The 21,225-nt window shown below is 33.3% G+C and overlaps 1 protein-coding gene across 1 annotated transcript in view; it reads left to right on the top strand.

Annotated features, from left to right (window-relative positions):
* Positions 1-21,225, top strand: part of CNTN5 (contactin 5) — a 900,389-nt gene that overhangs the window by 190,355 nt on the left and 688,809 nt on the right. The window contains exon 2 of the mRNA XM_036258335.1: positions 9,603-9,726. Coding sequence (XP_036114228.1) covers positions 9,663-9,726 — 64 coding nt within the window. The 5' untranslated portion in view covers positions 9,603-9,662. The remainder of the gene's footprint in view (positions 1-9,602; positions 9,727-21,225) is intronic.

Genomic DNA, 21,225 nt, shown 5'->3' with positions numbered 1-21,225 from the left:
CGTGCGGGTGGCAGCCACTCGATGTGTCCCTTCACATTGATGTTTCTCTCTCTCTCTCTCTTCCTCTCTCTCCCTCCTGCTCTATCAGAACAAAAAATGGAGAAATGTCCTCGGGTGAGGATTAAAAAAAAAAAAAAGAAAAGAAAAGAAAGATCTCTTATCCTTTCAGACGACATGGAGCGACCTGGAAAGTATTATCCTAAGCGAAAGAAGCCAAACAGAGAAAGACAAGTATCATATGATCTCACTTATTTGTGGAATATAATGAACATAACAGCCTGAGGAACTGGTTAGTCCCAGAGACGTGGAAGTGGGGTATAGACTGACAATCCTCAGAAGAGGGGCTTGGGGGCAGATAAACCACAGAACCTATATGCATGTATGCATGAACAATGGACATGTACAGCAAAGCTGGGGACAGGGCAGGGAGGGAGGGGGGAATCAGTGGGGGGAAAAGGAGAAACATCTGTAACAAATATTAATTAGTTAATTAATTAAGATGTGAAATAGCCTAGAATAGCTACAAATGTCTTCAATACTAACTAAGCCGAGCAACTTAATGCTATGAAAAAGTTACTATTACATGACATGATTTTACACTTCCAGTTCTCTCAATTATCAGATTATGATAAACCGATTATATTCTTTCACTGAAACTGAAATCATGCTGGCCCTTGGGTTCCTTGTCACAGTGCTGCCCTAGATGGGCTCTGAATCTCACATTCCTTTTAGGTTCTAAGTGCTTAAAACAATTCTCCTGAATTATTTGATGTTGAGGAGTATAACTAATTGTACCACATCTTGTCTTTCACAATTTACTTATATTTGCCACTCTATGCACTAAAGTTTAAGAATTTTTTCACCTACTTCAGTGAATTAAGGGAAACACTGTGGGGAAATATAAGGCTCATTTTGTGTTTTTACACTTTTTATCTGTGAGGTTTCAAGGACTTAATGAAATCAGGTAACGTTGCTGAGCATCAGGAAAGGCTGGTGCTGCCACAATACAGACTGAAGAAACTGAGGCAAAGAGAGGCAGTTGATCAGGAACTTGGATTTGCCCAGAATTTAGTTTTTTTCAGTTTCCATACTAGTCCCTACTGACTTGATCACATTGCTGCTCTGTAGCTACTCTGAAAAAAATCAATAGCTGTCATTTGTATTAAAGTTTGAAGTATAAAAAGATATAGTACACATTCCTTTAGTCTCTTTTCCATACATTGGGATTTTTTTTATAAATCCTTTGTCAACAACATAGGAGGCCACACTTACAGATTCTTGTCATATTGCTAGTAAAATTCCACCAGGAGAGTTGCCTAATATTTAATAACAATACTATATATTTATATGGGTCATGTTCCCAAGGTTTTGTTTTGTTTGTTATTGTCATTAAGCTGTCATATTTTCCTTGTCCTTAGATAATATAAATTTTTTAGGCAAAGGATTTTAATATGGAAATAAAGAACAAAGATGTATTCCCAAGGAGATTGCTATCAGCTGTTTCAAACATTGCCTTGGATTTATCTACAATTCCCAGTTTAACCATGTGCCTATAGCAAAACATCATTTAAATACTATTTAGCCCTGTGGTATCTACTGCCAGACAAAAATAAAGATGCAAAATGCCAGTTTTTCTGAGGACAGACAGGTTAAATTTTAAGTAAATCATTAAATCCCAATTTGACCAAGATTAAGCACAATTTTAACTGAAAAAAAAGATTCTTATTTCTATATTTAAATAAATTAATAGAAAATTAAATACCAATATAAATATGGGCTCGTCTCTCTTGCTACAGTCCATGACTCTAAAATCTTATTATCACATTATACAAAGAAGAACTTTAGGGTTCAAGATCCTTTGGATTTACCCAGTACTGCTTCTTCTTTTTAAAAATTCTTTATTGTTGAGAGTATTACAGGTGTCCCTCCTTTTTTTTTTTTTTTTTTTTATTTAGAACAATGCTGACCTCATAAAAAGAGCATGGAAGTCTTCCTTCCTCTAGAATTTTTTGCAATAGTTTGAGGAAGATAGGTGTTAGTTCTTCTTTGAATGTTTGATAAAACACCGATGAAGCCATCTGGACCTCAAATTTTGTTTGCTGGGAGTTTATTGATTTCCTCTGTATCTTTTTGCATTGTTCTTTCTGTCAAGCCATCGAACCTCTCTTAGAGACTAACTTTGACTCATCAGAAAACACCTTTATATGCATCTGAAATCTTTACCAACTTTCCACTGTTAGGTAATGAACAGAACATACATCTGAAATTATACATTTAAAACTCTTTACCCACAGCTTCCTACCTTATGTTTTACAGCTTCAATAACTCAGGTCTCCTTTTTCAACATTCACACATTTCCCCTTCACCAAGATGCTCTTACTGCCAGAAACCAGGCTGCAAGTATAAGTCATTCCATTGATTTTCAGAAGAACCTCTGCTCAAATGTTTAGAAACGTGTTATCTTAAATTCTCCAACAATTCTGAATTTAGAATACATTTTCTTAGCAGTAGAAAATGGAAATGGCAACTTGCAGATATTATTTAGCTCTCTAGCCCAGGAATGAGAAAACAGAAGAGTGAGTACTGATGCCGACATAGAATCATGTCAGGTATTAGTCAAATCCCATCACTTTTTTACATTCGTTTGTCCAACCTGGAAAAAGGGAGTGTCATTCGTTTCTGTGTACTTTATATGACAAAATTAGATATTACTGGAAAGTATATGCATTTAGAAATTTAGGTGTGATAAGAATAGTTTATTTTTATTATGACGATGTAAAAAAATCCAAACTTCTTTTTTAGGCTTATGAAAGCTTTGTGACGTACAGATTTGATTTCCTACTTCTCTCTCCTGGGCACTAGTATCCAGCCATGTTGGCCTTCTCTCTGCATCCTGGATATTTCAAATTCATTTTTAAATTAAGACTGCACTTGCCCTTAATTAATCAACTTAATAATTTATTTTATCATTTCCACATTAGAGATTTTGAAATGAGGGATTTTTATAGTGAGGAGTGTGAGTGTGAGCATTTCTAGAAGATATAGATAATTCTAATTAGGTTTGCAAATAAAAAGTTATTTTAATTAGCTAAGGTCCCAAATGTTTGAGGTGAAGTAGTGGAAAATGTGACAAGATTTATAATTTGTATCAAACTGTGGAAACCTTCTAATGTTGTACTAAGTGATTTAAGTTTCTGTTTTATAGGACATGTGAACAGTTATGTATGTGCTAAATTCTGTGTAAAAGAGTTTCAACTATATTTCTCTTCATTACCAAATACCTGTGCAATCTTAGAAAATTTACTTAACCTCTAAATGTCGCAGATTTATCATGTTTAAAATGAGAATAATACATTTATTTCATAGAGCTCTAGGTGTTAAATGAGTCTCCAAAGATAAAGCACTTAGAACACTTCCAGGCATATAGTAAACATAGTAAACACACGAGTTAGTTTCTGTTATGTTCCTTTGTTCATTTCAGAACTTCCCATATATTATAATTATGTATTATTTTTTCAAAGATTAACAAACATGGTTTCCCTCCCCCTCCCCCTCTCCCCTCCCCCCTCCCCTTTATTAAGATATAATTGACTTCTCAGTTTTTGATTGAGTGGAAAGAGCTTTGTTTAACTGTTCACCTTTAATTTTCGTTGTGTTTAGAGTTATAGATAGATGGTCATGCTTACTAGCACATTATTCCAGTTGTTTTGGATCCCATCACTGCTGTTATTAGGTCAACTGAGAAGCTGATTTCCCTACTTTTATAATTAATACCTTTTTTTCTCTCTGGCTGTTTTTATCTTTGGTATTCAACATTTTCAATATCATTTGCCTAGGTAGTAATCTTCTTGGGTTTTTTTCAGACCTTCCGGAATCCTAAAATTGTTCAATTTCATCAGTTCTGAAAATTATCTCTTTACATATTGTTTCATCCATTCTCTTTCACTTTCTGGAAATCTGATGAAATATATAGGACATTCTAACTATATCCTTTATTCTGTTTATTGTCCTTTCATATTTTATACCCATTTGTCTTTCTGGGCTGCATTTCAGATCATTTCTTTATCTCTTTTTCTTATTTTTCATAATGCTAATTATTTTATGTTTAAAAACAGACTTCCGCTGGGCCGGTGTGGCTCAGTGACTGAGCATCTATCCATGCACCAAGAGGTCACATGTGCGATTCCCTGTCAGTGCACATGCCCAGGTTGTGGGCCAAATCCCCAGTGGGGGCATGCAAGAGGCTGCCAATCGATGTTCTCACTCATCTATGTTTCTATCTCTCTCTCTCTCTCACCCTTCCTTTCTAAAAATCAATTAAGAAAAGAAAAAACAAATTAAAAACAGACTTCATACATTTGTTTTATAATTAGTCTGAAAAGTCAAATGTCTGATGTCTGCAACGTCTGATTCTGACTTTTACTGTTTCTGATCATTATTACTCATAATGATTTGTTTTCCTGTATAGTTTGTTAATACTGACTATAAACTTTTTACTATGAAATATTCTTTATTCTTTCCATCCATTCTCATGATTTAAGACTGGAATTTTTCTTTTATAATTTTCTGCGTAGTGTATCTCTCTGGAGAGAGATTTTCAGCTCATCCCAACTATAATTTTGAAGCCCTTGGGCAGCTTAGGTGTAGATGGGTGGGCAAAAGGAGGCATACAGTTGTAATACAGATGAATAATACAATAATAAACTGTGTTTTGCAGACTCAAAACTGTAAGCTTACTTTTGGCTACCCTTGTGTGGAAGTTTATATCTGAATACCTATCTTATGTGTGCCCTAGGCTTTGTTTTTGGTCTCCCCCCCCCCCCACACACACACACACATACACATACAAGCCATGATCACCAACTTAAAGTTGATTAGGGTTTGGGAAGTGGACAAACAGTAAAAGTTAGCTTCATTTCTCAGCTTGCTGCTTTTATCTAGTTTTGATCTTTAATAAGTTTTTATTCCTTTCAAATCAGTCTATTGAAGCATTTAAAAATCTTTTATAATATAATTTATGATATTTTAAGAACTAAATTTTGTCATGGTATCTAGTTCTGATATTACCAGAAAGGGAAATATTTTCTGTCACCTGGCCATGGACGGTACTCAGAATCCCAACACAAGTCCTGTCAGAATTTACAGGGAGGCCGGCGTCAGGTTCAACTAGCCACTGTCCTGTCTTTACCCTTTCCTTAAGTCAATCAGCAGGTGATGGGAATCATGAATTATTTCTGATACCAGATTCCTAGAGCCATTTTCTTTTAGTCTGGTCCTATCTTTATTAAGTGCACTGTGTGGTATTAAATAATTTTGAGGCATTTTTACTACTCTTGAGTTTTGAATAAAATTACGAAGTTGACATTGATTTGAAATCTCAAAAGACTAGTGTTTCTCTTTCTTAAATCTTTCCTATATACTTTTCTTCAGGGCAGGTTCTGTTAAGGTCAAAAGAAGTTCTTAGTTTTAAAAGGATGAGAAAGACCAGAGCTATGCTTAGTTACACTGTCCATAACCATATTATAAAGTCCCTCCAAAATACGTAAACATTATGAACTCAGATTTCCATCTACGACCCATAGTAGTTTGTCAAGGACACAAAATGTAATTTATTTTATTGTGAGTCACAATATCATAACTCACTCTCATTATGTTTGAAAGCGAGAATTCTGTTTATCCACCTCCTGACACAGCTGCGTGGTAATCAAGGGATGTATGATAGCAAGCATGACAAGACCAGCACATACTCTTTTGTTTCTCTGCTAGATCTTCTTTTGCATTTTATTATCTATATTTTATCCAGGTGCACTGGGGTAGGAAACTTCAAAGACATGCAGAACACAATTCCTCATAAGGGCTTTTCTCAGTATTCCTTTTCTGTGAGCCTTGCCCTGGCCTTGCTCTGCCTGTAAAGGATATTTATTCATGCAAGAGTGCCACTAGCCCCAGTCTTAACAAAGTGTCATTGTTGAGATACAGAATATGGTACACTGAAAAAGAGATATTTGATCATTTTATTCTTTTCAACAAAATATATCCAAGTCCCTCATACTGTAGTCTGTCACATACTAATCAAAGTAGAAACACTTTTACTCAACCTCCACTGTTCTTATTTGCCAGTAACTGACATCCTTTATTATCTCCTTCGTCTGTTTATGGAGAGTGTACATGTTGATGTAATTAAGTTATTCAAATAAACATTATGCAGATAATGCATATGAGTGCACCAAGAATGAGAAAAAAAAAAGATTAAAAGAAAACAACCCAAAGGCTAATAGTCTTGGACAAACTGAATAAAATGCATGACTTAGGAAATGCTATTATCATAGATGTGGGTGAGAAACTGTACAAAAATAATACAAACCTTCAAGGATGTTATTGTCAGACCACTTTACATATTTCTGCACTACTTTGAAGAAAATAAAAATTGTATATGATAGATTACAGGCAGGATATATATATATATGACTCATGATGTTAAAAGAAAGTGTTTTTCCACCAGAATATTGATCATCAGATTAAAAATAATCTCATTCTTATATAATATTGGCCAAATAATATAAAGTTAAATTATATTAGTTAAATCACAACATTTAAGTTGTGAATATATGATTTTTAAAATGATTTTCTATTAACTCAGTACCAGGCTCAACTCTGGCAGATAAGAGAGTTTCTAGAGACTTTTGTAGACATTGCTGTGAAGTTCTTCTGTAAGAAATGATTAACTTAAAGGTCTATATTATTTTACCTTTGTTCTGGCTTTTACTAGCTATGTGACCTGGGCAAGTCATCTTCACAAATAAGAGATATCAAGTTAGTTAATAGAGGTTGTATAGATAAAATGCGTAACACAGTGCCTGGAACATAGATTTACATAAATGGTAGCTGTTGCTAGTATGGAACATTTAAGGGATAGTGATTTGTTTTGTTTGTACCATCTTGTGCCAGATAAATTACTTATGAGAGGCTCCAGTTTATTTATAATTATTATTCAAAAATATTAATTTAGTACCTACTAAAAGCAGGCAGAGTCTGTTCTGGATGCTGAGTCTACAAAGGTGAAGAAGACTGGCAGTCTTGCTTTCATGGATATTACACCCCAGTGGTAGAAAAAGATAAATAAAAAGTAAAAGCATAACCTTAAGCACTGATCACTGCTAAAAAGAGAAATAAAGCAGAGACAATGTAGTAAAGACCAGTGACAGGGCTGAGAGGAATGTTGGAGTGGCTTGCTGTTTTGAGGAGAATGATCGTGATTAAGAACACTTGAGGAGCAGTCTTCAATTACTTAAAGCTGTGCAGTAAGGTAAAAACTGACAGAAAAGGGGCTCAGGCAAAGGAAACAGTGAGACACTGAATGCTGAACAAGAAAATCGCTGTGGTGGGACTGAAATATAGAATGCTAGAAGATGCAATCAGAAAGTTATATACGGTTTTGTGGACTATGTAAGGAATTTGGGTTTTATTCAAAAAATAAACTACTGAAACAAGGAAATAATGTAGCCTGACTTATGTTTTTAAAATATAATTCTAACTACTGTGTGATAACCTACATGGTGTCAAAGTATAGGAAATAGTTTCTACAGAACTGCAGAGAGATCAGCAGGCAATGATAGAGAAGTTTTCTCTCTCTCTCAATCTGTCTCTCTCTCTCTTTACACAGTCATGTACACACATCATTAACAAGGAGGCGGTTTCTATACGCAACTTTAAGAGAAAAATAATAACTAGCCTGGAGTGGCTCAGTTAATTGGGTATCATCCCTGCACCAAAAAGATTGCTTGTTTGATTCTGGTCAGTGCACATGGCCAGGTTGCTGGTTCTAACACCAGTAGGGGGTGTGCAGGAGGCATACTTTCACACCACTGTTTCTCGCTCTCCCTTACCCTCTAAAAATAATTTTAAAATATTTTTAAACGATGAAAAAAATGACTAATTTGTGTTTAGGGACAGTATGCTATCACTTGATTTATTTTATAAAACATATGTTAAGTAATCCTATTTCAGACTCCAAAAAAGTAGTGATGTTTTAGAATACTTGTCTGGGCAATCAACTGCCCAATGCATGTATTATTTATAATTTATGGCTTAATACTAAAACAATGATCTGTTTATTTTACTTTAATTGCAAATATTTGTAATGATTCAGGGAAAAATGTGATGCCATTTCATATATTTTTCTTTGAATATCACAGGTGATAATGGAGTCTAAACACTGAAATAAGGTCTTTTAAAAATGGGAATTTTTAAAAGTGATTTTGATTAGTAGTTTCCAAATTAGGATTTATAACTTCTCAATCTCTTGATGAACAACAAACAGTTTAGTGTACAATTGTTAGTCTCCCTTAAGATATACATCCTGATAAGATTTAACATTTATGAACTGTTTGTAATTTAAACTGGCATGTAGTAGAAACTTAATATATGTCTGATTAATTACATTATTTTATTACTTTGATACAGGGATTTTATTAAAGTCATGGATTAATTGTGTTTTAAATAGAGGCTTATAAAAACTTACATACTTCAGAACTAAATAAAATGGAATTAACATTATTCAGGTAGAGCACTCACTAATAAGAGATTTCCCCCTTTGGGTATAACTATATTAAATTATGACTTAGCTTAAAGTGATGATTATCCATATTTTTAAGATGTTTTGTAGAAGATAGAGATAACCTCTATGTCTATAAGGAGAAATGGATTGCCAAGAAGGAATTGTTATTTAAGAATCATGAATACACTATAAAATTATTTCTCAATCTCTTCTGGCCACGAAGGACTTTGCTGACACCTGAAAACTCAGAAGTTACCTGTTTATTATAGGAATCTCCAGCAGACATTTGTCAAATTCTTGCAGGAAGTTTTATACTACAATTTTATATTTTTACATTTATTGTATCTTTTAGAACAAATAAAGGGACCAAATGATATTCATGTGCTATACTGGTTATTGTTATAAAATAGCAATAGACAAGAAAATTTTAAATAGTCATTAAAATCCTTATTTCCCTTAGTTCTGGCTAAGAAAAGATGTTGAGAGAAATAGCTCACCAAAGGAGGGAACTATAACACAGTACAGATAATCACAGGAGTTATAAACAAAGGCAGCTGACATTAATAATTAAATGATAAACATTCCCTGAAGTGGTTTAGATGTGCTACGGGCACATGTGTCGTCACTTGGCTAATTGATCATTAGTTGTGTTCTAGACTAGAGGAGTATATATTAGTGTAACTGGTTTCTCCACCATATTTTTCTAGTACAATAATTTGTCTAATGTAATAAATATACCTCTTATACATTCCCTGTGAGAAAAAAATTTATCCCCATTAGAGCATGATATTTTTATTCTATGTAAGGGAATATTCAATATAAATAAATCTGATAGGGAGTTTATCACTCCTCTGAAGTTTTTGTGTTACAGTTTAAATTAATTCTAATGGAAATTGTATTGTTGTTGTCAATATCCAAGTCTATATTAATCTGATCTTTGCACTGAAAGTTGTTTATCATTTTAATATGAGATTTTTAAAAATTGGTTTGGGTTTGCTTTTTTTGTTTATTTTCTGTTTTTAAAAACTGTTATCTATCTCAATAGGGCATCCTTTAATGAAGAAACGTTACAGCGGCTTAACACACTGCAACGCAGGACATCTTAATGATGAACATGACTTTCTCTTGGAAACTGATTCTGCTTCTGTCCGTCGCTGGGTGTCTTTCAGGTAAAAGTCCTGTCTTATGTATCAAATCACAAAAATTTATAAAACCCCCCATTACAAAATATATTTAGGTGTTCTTTTAAATATATCAGTATTCATACTTTTCAACAAAAGACAAATAACCCTTAAATCTTCGTTAGCATTGCAAAAAGTCATATACAACTCAATATAAGATACTTAGAAAAATACTATCTAAAGGTTAATAAAATGAGCTGCCACCTAACATCACTGACTTTCATTTATAATATAAACCATTGTTAGCCTTCAGAATATTTGTTAAAATATGTATTTGTAATTTGTAGCAGGTAATTATAAAAATATCACAATTACAGTCCTCAGTTTCACCATATAAAAGCAGAATCATGCTGGCTTTATCACACACACACACACATACACACACAATCATTTATAGCCTTTCTACCACAAGTGTTTTCTTTTTTTATTGTCTTGGCTTCTGCACCTTTGTTTTGATCAATTTTATTGTTCTATATCTTGGATCTAAAATGAGATATTTTATTCTGCAAAGGTAGTTAATGTTTTTTTGGAGTAGTGCTATCAAAATGCAAAAAATTAAAATTCCAGAAGATTTTTTTTGTTTAAATTTAATAATGTCTAGAAATTATATGTAGTGGTGCTATACACGTAACATTTCAGCAATTAGATTTAACTCAGTGGCTATGATCTGTTATTAAGTACTATCAGTGTAACTTCAACTCTGCATGATGGATGAGTCTTCTTTAAAACCAAAAATGTAATCCTCAATTTAAATTGTGCTCAAAAACTTTGTTTATGTACAGATATAAATCTAGTATTTCAGTCATATAAATGCATGTTGTATATTTAAATATACATATTTACATGTATTTAAAGGCTTTTAAAAGCTACATAAAAACCTCTCTCTTATTGAAATACTAATAATTAACTGCAAAAACAACATTGATTTTTTTTATTATTATTATATGTGGGCACCATTGCTTCCCAGAAAAAAAAAAAAACAGGTTTAAGAGACATGAAAGGTAAGATAAGAGTTCTATAAAATGTTGGTATTGCCAATTGTGAAAAATAAGTAAATACTTTCAGAGACATTTAAATTAAATGTAAACTCTGGTCTAGTAATAGTATGGTTACCATGAAAAAGAAATAAAGAGTCTTCAAACATTTTATCCTATTCAGGTTTTTTCTGTGTGGTTTTACCTTCTTCCCTGCTGAGCTAGTCTATTTCTCTTCTTCCTTTTCAATGTTATTCTTCTCTTCAACTCATAAACTAACTGAAGGGAATGGAGACCAGCTTGTGAGATAGAATAAAGGATGCTCAATTAAGTTTGAATTTCAAATAACCAACAAGTAATTTTTTGTTTTAGTTCTAGTGTTTTCCATGCAATATTTTAATTTCATTTTATTTAAAATTTAAATATAATTAGTGTCTAGTGTTTTTATTTATTAATCTGACAAGGCTAGGTGGAGGGCGAGTGGTCGTCTGTAGTCTCACTTCAAAGTTTTATTTTCTTGTACTAGCACAACATTATTTTCCCAAATAAATGGTCACTTCAAAGGAGAGATTATACTGTGGTTGTGGCAAGATGAAAATATTCAGCCTGAGGTGGGGCCCATAATTGTTAGATTTCCAGCTCATAAGGGAGTCAAAGTTCAGTTCTTTTCATAGAGTAAACTGAAACGTTGGGAGACAGGAAAATGAGGCTGAGTTTGCTACTCAAATAATATATAGACAGAGTTGATAAGAAGGTGGAAGCAAAGGACATTTCTAATTTTTGCATAAAATTTGATTCTAATCATCTGCATTTAATATTAAGTAAGCATCTATAACAGTTATTTTTAAATGATTAATTTCTTTTCTGCTATAGATATGTTTATAATTAATTAGATACTTGAAAGAATCAGCTATCAAGGATAATTATATTCAAAACTTTCCCCTTTGCCTTCTTATTTTAACAAATTATATTAGACTTACATCCTTATTATACTCTTTTTACTTGGTAATACTTACCTTCAATTTTTACTTTATTATTTAGCATTTTATGCTATAGTTTTATCTGATTACTGCCTTTATTTGTCTATGAGTATTACATTAGAGGACCTGTTTGGCACATTGATTTGATTACTCTTCCAGAAAATTAGGGTAATTAAACTATAGGTCATGAGAACACTTTATGTTGTTGCCGCTATTTGAACCAGCAAAATCAATTAAAGAAATAAGAGATGATCCCGGCTGTATCCTCTGTTTATTTTATTTATTCATTTTTTAATGGATGGATTATGTATGGCGTGTCTAACTAGTTAACAGAACACTATGTTTAAAAACTGGCTGTTAAGAGCAATAAAAGGCTGAGAGCGTTCATCGGGATATACAACCTCATATTAAAATGGGCTCATAATTAAAATAATGAGATACCACAGCACATATCAGAATGGCTAAGATCTAGAAAAACAGAGCAATAAAAACTATACCAATTACTGTTGAGGATGCAGAAAACAGCAGTGTTCATTCATTGCTGCTGGGAAGAAAAAATGGTGTAGCCACTTTGGAAGACAGGTGGGCAATGTTTACAAACAGTCTTACTCTGGCTGGTTTGGCTCAGCAGTTAGAGCATTGGCCCGTGGACCAGAGAGACCTGGGTTCGGTTCCTGCTAAGGGCACGTACTTCAGTTACAGTTTGTCTCCGGCCATGGTTGGGGTTGTGTAGGTGACAACCACTCGATGTCTCTCTCTATTTTTCCCTTTCTCTCTCCCACTCTCTCTGAAGATAAATGCAAAAATGTCCTCGGGTGAGGATAAAAAAAAAAAGCTGAATAATCTTACCATATAATTAAACAATTAGACTTCTAGGCATGTACCTAAGTGATTGTATATATTTTTTTAACCAATTTTATTTGTCATTTATATATATATCTCTTTACCATGATAAAATGTGCATAATGCAAAGTTTGCAATTTTAATCATGTTCAGTATATACTTCAGTGGTGTTTAGGTACATTCAGTGTTGTGCAACCATCACTACCGTCTGTCTCCAGAAATTTTCCATCATCCTCAATAGAAACTGTGTACCCATTAAATAATAACTCCCCATCCCCTCCTTCCCCAATTCCTGGTAACTTCTGTTCTAGTACTTTGTACCTCTATTCTACTATTTGTCTATTCTGAGCACCTTATATAAATGAAATTATACAATATTGGTCCTTTAGAATGTATGCTCCCACAAAATGACTGCACAGAAATATTTAAAGGAGTTTTACGAATAATCACCAAAACTGGAAATAAGCGAGATGACCTATAATCAGTGATTGGGTAAATGAACTATGGAAATTTCATACAATGTAATACTTTTCAGTAATAAATAGTAATGAACTATTACACCATGCAAAGACATGATGAATCCTAATATGCATATTGTTAAGTGAAAAAAAGCCAGTTTGAATAGACTACATATTATATGACTCCGTTTATATGATATTTTGAAAAGGGAACAAACTATAGGAACTGTATAGATCAGTGATAAAATCAAAGCTTTTCATGGCCAGGAGTTGAGGTCAGGACATGACTGAATGGGTGAATGAGACATAAGGCACTTTTTTAGGGTGGTGAAATTATTCTGTATGATACTGTTATGGTGGATGTGACATTAAGCATTTATCAAAACCAACCGAACTGTATAGCACAGAGAAACCTTAATGTATACAAATTAAAAAATAATCTGTACAGCTTTGGTGGGTTGCTCAGTGGTTAGAACTTAGGCCTGTGGACTAATGAGTCACGGGTTCGATTCTGGTCAAGGGCACATACCTCAGTTGTGGTTCGTCCTCTGCCCTGTTTGGGGTCATGCAGGAGGCAGCCACCAGATGTGTCCCTCTCACATTGATGTTTCTCTTCCTCCCTCCCTCCCACTGTATCTGAAGATAAATAGAAAAATATCCTGAGGTGAGGATTTAAAAAAAAATCAATACAAAATAGGATTAGGCCTAAAATAAAATGTAGTTAAGTAGTTAAGGGTATTAACAATAGATGAAAGTTTCAAATATATTTTGACAATAAAATATATTGGACTTGGTAAGTGATTAAATATTTTGTGTTAGAGGAACTACTTTTGTTTTTGTTTTTTAAATTTACTTATACAGGTAGATGATATTGCCATTTACTTGGGCACTGAATAAAATAGGAGGTATAAATATAGAGTGAAAAAATACTGAGATCAGTAATGCACATGTTAAGTTTCACATATCTGTCTGTGACAGACTCGGGTGAAAATGTCTGAAGTTTAGGAAAGATGACTATCTAAAAGTAAATTCAGTGTTTATTGTTTCATGGATGAATTTGAAGGTCTAGAAAGGGAAATAATCACCCCAGGATTATGTATATAGTAAGGCAAGAAAGAAATTCCAAGAAGCAAGTGCTTTAAAAGGGCAAGAGAATGTATTGTTTGGAAAGAATCGAAGGTGAGTTATGAGTTTGGGGAGACTCTAGGAAAGTGATAACAGAACACCTTGAAAAAGGGAGTTGTCAGCAGGGACATTTTTGAGTTCTACCACATATTTATTTGTATAAGTGAATGTTTTACATGCAAATAATCCCCATCTTAATTCATTAACAATAAACAAGATGGACTATTTCTCCAGCTTTATTTCAGACAATGACAGTATGAGCACTGTAATCTAAAACATTAGCTAAGCTTTAAAAAAAAGAGCTTTAAAATCAGTAAAATCATTTTATCAATATGAAATAATTATATAAAATCAAAGCTTTTCATGGTATAATGTGTAAAAACATTTGGGGGAGGAATCATAATCACTATAGCCTAGTTGTGAATTTATTTGTGACAAGAAGCATCAATATTGCAACCTCTGTACCCAAATCCATGTTATTATTTTCTTTAAAAATTATTCTTCAGAGATGAATTATCCTTCAAATATGTGTAGATGTAGTGAATGGGAGGAGATCGTATGGTTCAAGATTTATTTTTCAATTTATAAGCAAATTCACTTACATTTCCTTGGCTCTTGGTAAATTGCTTTTATTCTATCTCCATGCTTAAACCAACAACCACAACAAAAACGAAGAGGTTTAAATTGCCCGTCCCTGTTATACAGAGTATCCTACCTGATGGGTTTCTTAATCATCATACTCCTTTGGAATATGGCTAATATTTATTCTAGTTTATTTTTAAATATTTAAAAATTGTACAAATGTATGATAATAATGTTTATTACAAATAAGTTTCTTTCTGTGAAATGTAATAAAATGGCCTGATATGACACTGAAATTAAGGGAGATGGTACATGTGAAATAAGTCCTATCTAAATATACAAATATTAATTATCAGTGTTTATTATTAAAATAGGCTAGAAAGAAGCTATTATTAGATTCATTAACATACAATCATTGGTTGAAGATTTTTGAAAAAAGCATTTTATTTGCACTCCCCAGTACCAGCATATATTTTTTCAATATCCCAAATATATTTCTATCAAAGTTATAGACTTAAGAATATTTAATTATTAAAACTGTGTATATTTATATCTCTTCTAAACTGAAAAAATATTCTAACTGAATTTATAAATCTTAGAGTTAAAAATAATTTGGAAATTATGTGGTCCCATTTCTTTTTACTTGGGCAAGTAAAATATTATTTGTTCTCAGTAGAGATGATACCCGGAGAGGTTCTGTTACATGCCCCATGCCGCATAGATGGTAACTAGTAGAAGAATAATAAGTCTGTCTCATATAGAAAGGCTTTCAAAATCCAGACAACATGAAGGTGAGATATGAGAGGCAAACCAGTTAGTTGTTCAGAGCTACACTGACCTCCTTCTTGCATAAATATATCTAGTTACTTTCCCCTGAATTACTTTCAGATATTTCTGATGTTAAGCTCCCTTGCTTCAAAAACAACAATAACAGTGACAATTTTTTTTCTTCTACTTTGATCCTATTTTCCACCATTGGGTTAAATTTATTTTATTGGAGAGGTGACAGTTTTTTTTGTTGTTCTGCTAAGAGGCTGATACACTATTGAACAGAGAATGTCTGACATTGATAAGCTTATGCAAATGCTCTCTTTCTTCTTGGTGGCATTGTGGTACATAGCCCAGAACTTTGTCACTGTCAGCTAGTGCTGCCTAAGAACTTTAAAAGGGAAATGAAAATAGAAGTGTTCCAGAAAATAGGTACCTGATAATATTAAGTCTGACTGGCCTACTGCAGTGGAGAAAGAGAAATGGATTATGGCTCCTCCATGATCATTTTAAAATTATGTATGTGCACATTGTATTGGTCCCTAGGAAGTCATGATGATAATGAAGCTTACCTCAGTGAAGGAAACCAAGCTGACTCTTATCAAGCTGTGCACTGGCGGTATTAGACATGTAATTAATCAGTGGACAATTTAATTTTTCCTTGTCAGCAGGGGAGCATCAGTTGAATTTAGTGAGTTTTATTTTGTTATTTTTATCTTAAAGGCAAATAAAATGTTAAAAGCTATCTATAATTGTCAGCAATTTCTGTAGTGTAAAAAACTGTAAATTAAAGAGGCAGATTCAACATACTAAAGAAATGAGAGCAAATATGTGTTTTCAATGTTTTTGAGATTAAAAAATAATTAACTAATTTGTTATATTATTTCTCTTACATAAAAATTATTTAAAATATTTTCCAATAAAGTATTAGGTAAAGAGTAAGCAATGTATATCAGAGCATTTTATAACCTGGAAAGTGTCATAAAAATTATCTCATGCTTCTTAAAGTAAACTGATTTTTCCTGACATTATGATTATCAACACTGATAAATCTTTACTGATAGAAAATTAATCATAGACATGGGTTCTCTTTGTTATTCTAAAATAATGCTCAAATAATTATATTGTATCCAGTGTCTTTGAGAACTTATAAGCAAATGTTTACTATATTATTTTTTAAGCAGAGATAAATTTCCATCATGGTAATACTACTAAGAAGTATGTCAATTTAATATGAAGATTGTGTTCTGTTTTTTGTTGTTTTCTTTTTTTTTCTTTATTGAAATTAGAGAGAAAGGAAGGGAGAGGGAGAGAGAGAGAAACATTGATGAGAGAGAACATCGATTGGCCGCCTCCTGCATGCCCCACACTGGGGATTTGGCTCACAACCCGGGAATGTGCCCTGACTGGGAATCAAACCGGCAACTTCTTAGTGCATGGGTCGACGCTCAACCACTGAGCCACACCAGCCAGGCAAGGAGAATATTGTTTTATAGCTTAGCATGAACTTCCGGGAGCCCCTATGTAGTTATTTGAGCAAGAAAACAGCTACTTTACTATATCTAATTGTCAAGTACGGGTCTATTCTGCATAAAAAGTTGGGAGACAGATACATTCATTGAGCACCCAAGCAAGCTGAACTCAATTAAAACACAGAAGAAATGCAGGGAAAATATTCTGCTCTCCTTGACTTTAAGTAAATTTTATGAATTTGTCAGGACTCAAATACCAAACCTATATCATGTGTAAAATAAATCAAATATAACTAGTTGTGAGAATGAAAAATTGTTAAGTGTTGTATATTTTCTTCTGTTTATTTTAGCTATTTTGGGAAATCTAATTTGGCAAAACATCAATCAAGTTAGCTGCACATTTTTTTAAACTTTGTCAAATTTTGTATTTGGTGATATTTATTTGAAATAGGTGTTAACGACAATATTTAATTTTTCTAGTATTTGAAAAAAAAAATGCTTTTCATTTTCTCACTGAAGTGTTAATGCTGAAATTCGTCAGAGAACTCAGTCATTCCTCCTGGTGTGTTTCTGACAGTGGCTGTGCTTGTGGCATGGACCTAATCTCAGGAGGGGTTGAGAGTATGACGGCACCATCCAATGGTCCAGATCAGGGATAAATACAGTTTTAAGTGATGATCTTTTCCTTTTTTAGTACTTGCATATTTTGAAATTATGATTTTAATATGCTTAAGTTAAAAATTCAAAATCATTTATTCTATATAAACAGACAATGCCTTTTCTATTTGATGTTTCACACATAAGATGTTCTATAAGTATGGGCACCTATTTTTTATAAATGAATGAAAAGAAATACTTGTTTGATTCTTTTCTTCTGTTAAGAGAGGCATAAGCTATGTTTCTGGTTATAAAAATTTCTAATCAGAAAAAATAAAAAAACATGAATAACTTTGTATTCTCTAACCTGTTCACTCTAATTTGTTTCAATACCAACACTAAGCTGAAGCTTCTTTGGACATAATAAAGTTCTAGGTTAAAGAAGTAGCAATTATCCTAAGTTAGTTTAAGGAACTGTAAAAATAGCCAGTAAAATTTGAAAGAAATAAAAAAAGGAAGCAAATCAATAGGGGGGAAAGAAGGAAGCAAAGACAGAGAAAATAAAAATGTAAAATCTGTGAATCATCAGTGCCTTTGATCAGGCTGCTCAGGCCTCGTATGACCCATTTCCCCTCAGAACATAGGTCTGGCAGATTTTGCTTCAAGAGTTTCTAAAGGTCTCTACTTGCTCCTCCCTAGTAATTCAGAGATAAAAATAGCTGATTATGCCTTTGCTAGAGCTATTGCTGTTTAAAGCCTAAACTGAGAAAGAATATTCAACTTGTCCTCTGGATCCATATTTGTTTCAGCTTAATACCCGAAGGAATGCATTTTTTTTTTTAAATGAGGTTAAGTAGAACTCAAAATGAAATATTTGCTTAATTTATGGTTAAGTTTGTCTTCTAAAAAAATGTCATAGCTATGAATAAAAATTCCAAATGGGTATGACATATATAATGTGTAAAAAGTGTTGTATATTGGGGATAGAGATTACAGAGATAAAAGACATTTTTTTAAAGAAGTTTCCATTTCCAGTTCCAGTGTCCTAATAAATTGTATCTCTTAGCCCAATTAACTCATCTGTCTGTTAATTTAACAACTATTAATTCAGTGCCTACTATATATTGTTCTAGCCACTGAGGCTACAGCAGTGAATAAGAGTTATAAAATAAGGTTCTTGAAGAACTCACATTTTAAGTGAAAAGATAGACAGCTTGGTAAGAAACACAATAATACAAGGTCTTATTGGCATAATTCCCAAAAATAAGTTTAATAGAGTAACAAGATAGTAAGTTATGTGTCAGATGACAGGGTACCAAGGTGTTACTTTACATGGGATGATCAAAAAATAGATCTGAATAGATTTTTAAATAAACACCTGATTAAAGTCAAGTCACATGAATATCTAGGAGAAAGTGTTTCAACAGCAGAAGCAAGTGTCAAAGTCTTCAAGTAGGAAGGGACTTACTGTATTTGAAGAAGAACCAATATAGAATAGAGAAGAAGCTATATGGATAAAGAGAATTTATGAAGAGGAGAATGATAAAGGCTAAGATAAATAGGCAATGATCAGATCATATTTTAAGAAGATCACATTTTAGCATCAACATTAAAATATCATGTTAGATATTTTATGGACAATAAATTATAGAGCTTGGGCAAGAATATAAGCAGAGAGAATAGGTAGGTTGCTATTGCACAAATCTGGGACAGCAAAAATGATTTAGACCTGTAGATATTTAATGGCTATTTATTGATTGAATTATAAGTCAGAAGTAGTATGTACCTACCAATAAAGAGCTAACATGATTTGCAGATGTATTAACAATGTCTAGAATAAGGGAGATCTACTTTGCATCTAACATGCTAACAGTGACTGTGATATTATGTTCAGTTCTAGGCTCAATTATATCATGGAAATATAGGTTAACAAGAGTGTATTCAGTGGAGGAAAAGCAAAGTGATGAGGAAAACTTGAAACCATATTTTAACAAAAATAATAAAGGAACTAAAAAATGAGAACTAGCCCAGCTGGTGTGGCTCAGTGGTTGAGTTTCGACCCATGCACCAAGAGGTCACCAGTTCAATTTCTGATCACAGCACATGCCCAGGTTGTGGGCCAAATCCCCAGTGGGGAGCATGCAGGAGGTGGCCAATCGATGTTCTCTCTCATTGGTACTTCTGTCTCCCTCTCCCTCTCCCTTCCTCTCTCTCTAGAATCAATAAACAAAAAATATATTTTTTTAAATGAGAACTAAATTAAAGATTCGGTCAATGTTTAAGGAAATTTTTGGCCAAAGATTCAAGGGAGACTTCCTTCTTGCAAAATCTTTTCTAAATTATTTAATTGTTGCTTTTTGTAAGCCAATGAGTAAAATATTCAGAACTCCAATATAAAGATGTCTTAGGTGGCAGGCAAAAAGTGTTTTTGTAGTTTAACTCTGGGTATATATGCTGCTCATATCTTATAGAATGATTTGACCTGCCTCTTTTATATACAGATTAACAATAATGACTTTCAATGTCAAATTGTCTTCTTTATTTGGGACATTGAGCGATAGCCTTTGAATATTGTCTAATAAAAAGCAACTATAATTAGCCCTGGCCGGTTTGGCTCAGCGGTTAGAGCGTCGGCCTGCGGTCCGGAGAGACCCGGGTTCGGTTCCCGCTAAGGGCATGTACCTCGGTTGCAGTTTGTCCCCGGCCCTGGTTGGTCGTGCGGGTGGCAGCCACTCGATGTGTCCCTTCACGTCGATGTTTCTATCTCTCTCTTCCTCTCTCTCCCTCCCGCTCTGTCTGAACAAAAAATGGAAAAATGTCCTCGGGTGAGGATTAAAAAAAAAAAAAAAAAAAAAAAAAAAAGCAACTATAATTGTTCATGCTAAAAAAGATATAAAGACTTTGAAAAATAAGGCTATTATTTAAAATATATCATACATAAATATCATTTTCAGTATCCCGATCTCTTAATGAGATGCATCAGCCTATTATTTTTCATAGCAAGGAAGAATTGCCTCGGGAAAATAGGCAGAAATCTTGTCTCAAATGACAGAATTTTCAAAAGTTAGTACTACAAGCAACTGCTATCTTTATTTTTTATTTTTATTTTTATTGAATTTATTATGGTGACATTGGTTAATAAAACCATACAGGTTTCAAGTGTGCAACTTAAAAAAAAACATCATCTGCATACCACATCATGTGCTCATTGCCTAAAGTGATCTCTCTTATCATCCCCATTTACAGTATCTCCTCTTTGCCCACCTCCACAAACCCCCAACCTCTTACCCTCTGACTAAAAAGAAACTGATGACCATGTCTATGAGTCATATATATACACACAGTTTGTTTTTTTAATCCCTTCACCTTTTTCACCCAGACCCTCAACCCACCTCCCTTCTGACTGATGTCAGTCTGTTCTATGTATCTATGTTTCTGTTTCTATTTTGATTGTTAAAGTATTTTGTTCATTGGATTCCACATATAAGTGAGATCATTTGTTATTTGTCTTTCTCTGGTTGGCTTTTTTTACTTAGCAAAATAATCTTCAGTTCCACCCATGTTATCACAGAAGGAAAGATTTCCTCCTTTTCTATAGCCACATAGTATCCCATTGTGTAAATGTACTGGAGCTTTTATATCCATTCTTCTACTGATGGGCACTTAGACTGTTTCCAGATCTTGGCCA

The sequence above is a fragment of the Molossus molossus genome, unplaced genomic scaffold (genome assembly GCF_014108415.1).
Source record: "Molossus molossus isolate mMolMol1 unplaced genomic scaffold, mMolMol1.p scaffold_m16_p_13, whole genome shotgun sequence".
NCBI classification, from domain to species: Eukaryota; Metazoa; Chordata; class Mammalia; order Chiroptera; family Molossidae; genus Molossus; species Molossus molossus.
This window is presented reverse-complemented; position numbering and strand designations above follow the sequence as displayed.